At 62.6% G+C, this 6000-nt stretch overlaps 1 protein-coding gene across 2 annotated transcripts in view; it reads left to right on the top strand.

Annotated features, from left to right (window-relative positions):
* The window catches only part of TPPP (tubulin polymerization promoting protein), a 28928-nt gene extending 23132 nt beyond the window's left edge, over positions 1–5796 (top strand). For both annotated transcript variants that reach the window (XM_060009712.1, XM_060009713.1), the window contains exons 3-4: positions 1458–1611; positions 1749–5796. In XM_060009712.1, coding sequence (XP_059865695.1) covers positions 1458–1611; positions 1749–1943 — 349 coding nt within the window. In that variant the 3' untranslated portion in view covers positions 1944–5796. The remainder of the gene's footprint in view (positions 1–1457; positions 1612–1748) is intronic.
* The last annotated feature ends 204 nt before the right edge of the window (positions 5797–6000 follow it).

Consider the following 6000-nt stretch of genomic DNA (forward strand, 5'->3'; position numbering starts at 1 on the left):
TTATTGGCTGTTTCTGGGGGGTCGTTCCTGAGAAAATCTTTGCCTAAGCCAGGGTCACGAAGAGTTTCACTGGGATACTGATCCAGAAGTTGGATGGTTCGGGGTCTATGAGAAATGCAGGACTGTGGGCCAGTTGAGTTAACCTCGTAGACGGCGTGGGGCACAGGCCAGGCCCTTTCCTCTGTGCAGAGCCTCCGGCCGCTGAAAGGACAGTTCCACCTGCACTCATTGGCTTATGCAACCTTGTCAAAAACCCTTACACGTGGCCTGTTTCTGACCGTCCTGTGGCCGCTCTGCGGCCGTCCCTGTGGCTTTGCGGCCGGTGCTGACGTGGGGGCAGCCCCCTCCCACTCTGCCCTCGCCTCTCCAGCCGGTCCCCTGGGTGCCGTCGGCTGCACTGTCTCGACCCCTTGGCTTCTGCAGGCAGCCTTTCTGTTGGTCCCCGGGCACCTCCCCCCACCTCCTCTTACTGTAGAACATTGACAGCCTCACCGGATGGATTAGCTGGGGAAGATCCAAAGTGGCAGAAGTGTTTTTCAGTTAAAATTCGTAGAGAGCAAGAGCCAGTCTAGAGCCATTTTGAAATTGTGAGAATGGACTTCCCTGGTGGCACAGTGGTTGGGAATCCGCCTGCTAACGCAGGGGACATGGGTTCGAGCCATGGTCCGGGAAGATCCCACATGCCGCGGAGCAGCTGAGCCCGTGCGCCACAACTACTGAGTCCACGCGCCTGGAGCCCGTGCTCCACAATGGGGGAGGCCACTGCAATGAGAAGCCCCCACTCACCACCGCAACTAGAGAAAGCCCGCGTGAAGCAAGGCAGCCAGACAGGGAGGGAGGGAGGGAGGGAGGGAGGGAGGGAGGGAGGAGAAAGAGATTGCGAGAATGACCTACCAGGTCCCGGGCAGCCGTGGGATGCCTCCGGGGGAGGAGCTGCTCCCGGGTCCCGGCTGTGCCCCAGGGAGGCGGCCCCCAGTCCTGTCCCCGAGTGGGGACCGTGCCCCCCACCCCCTGGCGACCCCGCGCAGGCCGGTGGCCGCAGCCAGGACTGCGGCTGCCTCTGTGCCATGGGATCTGACGTGCTTTTCACCCTGACTTTCCCTCTGACGGAGGCCACACGCTCGCCCGCTTCAGAACCAGACCAGGATGTGTTTTGATGTCAGTCGTTCATAAAGGATGTGCTTCCTTTCAACTTTGTTCCAAGACGATTTATATTTGCTGCCATTGCCGATGGCAACCGACTATTGGGTGCAACGCTGCAGACCAGGGCGGGGCAGGGGCACGTTCTGTGTTTTAATGGCAGACTCGCTCTGGGCTGTGGCAAAGAGGTGGGGTGAGGGGCCCCCCGATGTCAGCGGGGCCCTGGGTGGGGCGCGGGTCCCAGCCCAGTGACTGCTCAGCGCCTCCTCCCCGTGCCTGGGCCCGGTGGGCGCCCCCTGAGCCCCCTCTCCCTGCAGGGGCAAGTCCTGCAGGACCATCTCATTCGAGCAGTTCAAGGAGGCACTGGAGGAGCTGGCCAAGAAGAGATTCAAAGACAAGAGCAGCGAGGAGGCCGTCCGAGAGGTGCACCGGCTCATCGAGGGCAAGGCCCCCATCATCTCGGGGGTGACGGTGAGTGTGGCGGGCGGGTCTCGGGAAGGAGGCAGAAGCGTGGTTCCCGGGCGCCGGCGGCCCCCGTCCGCGGTCTGGGCCCCTGGGCTGGACTCGCCCTGGCGGCTTCCCTAACCTCGTTCCCCGCTCTCTTGCAGAAAGCTATCTCCTCGCCCACCGTGTCGCGGCTCACGGACACCACCAAGTTCACGGGCTCCCACAAGGAGCGCTTCGACCCGTCGGGCAGGGGCAAGGGCAGGGCGGGCCGCGTGGACCTGGTGGACGAGTCGGGCTATGTGCCGGGCTACAAGCACGCCGGCACCTACGACCAGAAGGTGCAGGGGGGCAAGTAGCCGGCGGGGCCTTCTCCCGTCGTCCGGTCCCCCACCGCCTCACACTTCGTTACATTCCTGTGCTTTGCAGGCAGGACTCGGACCCGGGGCTGGGCGGCCGCGGAGGCTCCAGGCCTGCCTCCCTCCCACCCGGGCCCGCACTCCCCTCCACCCCAGCTTTGGCCCCGACTCACCTTTCCTAACACACCTGCCTCGTGCCCGCCAGGAAGTGGGCAGATGGCCCTTTCCAAAGTGTCTCTCGGGGCCAGACCACACTGGCCACTGGTTTGCAGCAAAGGGGGCGTTTTAAAGGAGCTGGTGGGCAGACCCTGTCGGGGCAGTGTTGACCCGCAAGCGCCAAGGCACCCACCAGCAGCACCGATAAAGCAGAGGGAGCCCCAGCCAGGGCACCGTGGGGCCCGGAGAGCACCACGGAGGTGTGGGAGGCGGGCATCGCAGTGCACACTTGCACACCCAGCACACAAACACACCCACGCATGCGCGCACACACACGGCGCACACACCGCGCACGCACGCACGCACATGCGCTCAGACGCACAAACCGACCGCCAGGTCTGCGTTGAGGGCGGGCGCCGAGCTGAGGGCTGCCGTGCAAAGGAAGAAGCCTCTGTCGACCAAAGTGACTCCAAGTGTGACGTCACAAGATTTTAAAATGGAAACTGAGGGCAGTTCATTTCACTTCTCTGAGAAGAAATAGGAAACAGTGATGCATGTTTATTCTCAGAACGGCTCAGGGAAGACTTAGAATATCCCGTCTCTGTGACTCCCTCCCAGCGGCCCCTGTGTCCCCGCCCCGACCCGGGAAGACCCCGGGGGCCCTGGGCTAGAGGCTGCGGGTAGTGCGACGGCTCTCTCCTTGTTCCTCTGGCCTCTCTGGAGCCTCCGTGAGCGGCCTGCCCTGTCCTCCCCGCTCAGGAGTGCAGAAACCGCAGGGCAGGACCAGGCCAGGGGAGGGCCCGAGGCCGGTAGCATCTGCGGGGTTTGGTTTCTCTGAGACGCCGGGGTGGGGGTGGGGCTCCTGCTGTCACAGTGGGCCTTTGGCGGTGTGTCCCTTTGCATGGACATGGCCACAGCCCGGCGTGTAACCCTCTGGACCCTGTGGTCCTGGTTTCGGTCCCGGGGAAAGCCCATGGCAGCCCCCAGGGATTGCTTCCCGGGAACCCAACCGCCCTGCCACTATCTGTCCTGTGTCCAGCGCAGCAGGCCGGTGAGGGGCACCCCTCCATGGACACACGGCCTGGCCCACGGCACAGGTGGCCGTGAGAAAGGCCAGCACTGCCACGGCAGGCACGTTGGTCACAGCTGGACCTGGGACACCTGCCCACCCACACAGAGGGGCTCAGGCCAGCGCTCCCAGCTGACACGGCCCCTCGCACGGGGGGCTCCCCCGGGATGGCGGTGGCCTCTGCGGGCAGCTCCGTCTTGAGGCACCTCACCGCGCGATCACCCAGGAAGTGACGGAGCACAGGCATCCGGGGCTCACTGCGAAGATGTGAATCGCTGCCGTCTAGGAAGTTTCTAAAACTTGGGGATCCGAAGCTGCCCGGCCAGGCCCCCAATCCGCCACCAGGAAACAGGCCCGAGGGCTGAGGGAAGGCAGGCAGGAGGCTGGCCCCGCCCCGGGCTCCTCTCCTCCCTCCAGAGGCAAGAGTCACCTGGGGAATCGCGTCTGCAGAGAACTCTGAACGTGCAGAGTGTTTGTGGGCACTAAGCTGATCACAGATGGCAAAGCCCGTGTTCCAGTGCCAGCCGGTTCCTCTCCGTGGACTCGGGACAGGACTCCTCCCCAGACCCATCCTCTGCCCAGCCGCCGCGGGTCTCCGCCTGCCTGACAGCCCAGCGCCCCGCACAGCCGTCCCGCGGCAGGACTCTGGGATCCAGCCCTCCCAGCCGGTCAGGGGCTGGCCTGCCCAGGAGCAGACGGGAGGCGGACTGAGCAGAAGAAACCACACCAGTGGCGTCCTGGGACGCTTCCTCACGCTGCCCCCCTCACCCTGGGGCCGGGCTGCGGGGCCGACACTACCCGCAGCAGGAAACCCATCTTCCCGGTGGCTACGGCGGCACCTCCCCCTTGGGTTAAGGAAAGTCTAGCGCACACAGCTGCCCCCGTGGCCGGCCCCGCGCTCGCGGGCTCCCGAGCTGCGGAGGCCGAGGCGTCTGGCTGGGTCTCAGGTGTCCCCAGCCCGCCTGAGGCCTCCTTCCCAAAGGGTAGCCCTGGAAACACATCTCCCCGCTCAGGGCAGGAGGAAGCGGTGGCCCCCTCCCCGTCGGCTCCGTCACGGCATCTGTGTGTAGCCCAAACACAGCACGGCGCTCGGGCTCCAAGCTCTGCACAGACACACGTGCCTCCCTCAGGCTCTGAGTGCTGTGGACAAACAGGCAGGTGTGCGCCTTCGCTGCATGTTCTATGCAACACCCATTCGCTTCTACTAACTGTGGTTAACTAGAAACTACGTGTCTCTCTGTGAACGAAGGAAACTGCACAGCAAGCCCAGCAGGAAGCAGGGGCCCATGGTCAGGGTGCACCACGCTGACAGCGCCGAGCGCCGGGACAGCAGAGCGAGCGTTGGAGGACATCGTGCCACAGTACTTATTTATTTCTATTTAATGCTGTAGGATGAGCACCTAGGCGGTGGTCAGTTCACCAGAATTGAAGTTCAAATTACGTACGTCTAAAATATAGGAAGAGATCTATATTTATACTGGAGTATTTTTACACCTCGAGTATCCTCAGTCTTAAGGTTTGAGGCCAATGAAAGTTACAGTCAGGAAGAGGCACGGGGAGCTCCAGCGGCATTGCCTAAGCTGCGCTACGTCCACGCCCCAGTGGCCGAGAGCTCAGGGCAGGCCGAGGCGTCCCTCTGAAGCGCCCAGCGGACAGAGGCTCACACACCCGAAGCCTGGGCCTGCTCAGCCACCGGCTGCCGCGGATCAAGCCTCAAGGGCACACGGCCCTGCCGCGCACCGCACACCGCCCGTGGCTGCTTCTGCGGCTACGCCGGCGGCAGGGAGATCGGTCACAGACGCCACGGCCCACGAACCCTGCAACAGCCACTGCCTGGACCTTTAGGGGAGGCTGCTGCTGCTGTCCCCACCCCTGAGGACCCAGCAGGCTCCCTCCTCTGGGAGTGTTCCCGCGCGAGCTGGCACACCCTGTCCCACAGTGCACGCAGGTGGGGACACCACTGTCACCTGTTCCGTCCACTCAGGTTGACAATTCAGCTGTACTGTGAAGTCGCCACAAGGCTAGAACGTCCTTGGAACTCGGACCCTCAGTAGCTTCCCTCCGCTGACTGACTACTGAGCCCTCTGTGAAATCCCGTGGCTCGGGTGTGGCCTTTGTCCGTGGGAGTGGAGAGTGTGGCCGGTGGTGGCCCCGGGCACTCCTGGGAGGTGGTCGCCCTGCACTTTGAGATGCTTTAGTTAACTTTCTCTCTTCCCCAAACCAAGCCAAACAACAAAGGAGATGCACATAACTCAAACTTGAAAGGGATCATATGCTACTAGTTTGTACTAAGTTTTTTTCAGGAAAGGGAAATAAATGTATATATAGATGCGATCTATTTTTGCACTGTTTTCTTACTGTTAGGGAGCGATGAGGGCATCACTTTGCAGTGTGACGGGACAAGCAGTGTGGACGTCACGGGTGCTCTGACTCAGAACCACACTCACCAGGAACTCTGGGGGCGTCTGTAGGGCCGAGGCGTGGTGTCACCTGTCAGTCGCGGGGCAAGGCCTGGCTTGCAAACCTGTGATGGAACAGCCCCTGTCTGTCTGCAAACCTCCTCGTGTGTTCCCTGTTGTTAACACTGTGTCAGATTGGTAAAGTGACAAATAAAGGTGTTGAATCGTGGGTCTGTGGTCCTTAAATGCGCTGTGTGCACGGGCAGCCGCGTGGGCACTACGGTAACACGGACACACCCAGGGGAGGCTGCAGCTTACGGGAGCGCCAGCCGCCCTCCAGGTGCGAGGCCGGGAGTGGGATCTGGACACAAACCACATCACGGACGCCCACATCAGCCCTGAAAACGGGGATGACGCCATCAAAACTGACATA

This window comes from Delphinus delphis, chromosome 3 (assembly GCF_949987515.2).
Source record: "Delphinus delphis chromosome 3, mDelDel1.2, whole genome shotgun sequence".
NCBI classification, from domain to species: domain Eukaryota; kingdom Metazoa; phylum Chordata; class Mammalia; order Artiodactyla; family Delphinidae; genus Delphinus; species Delphinus delphis.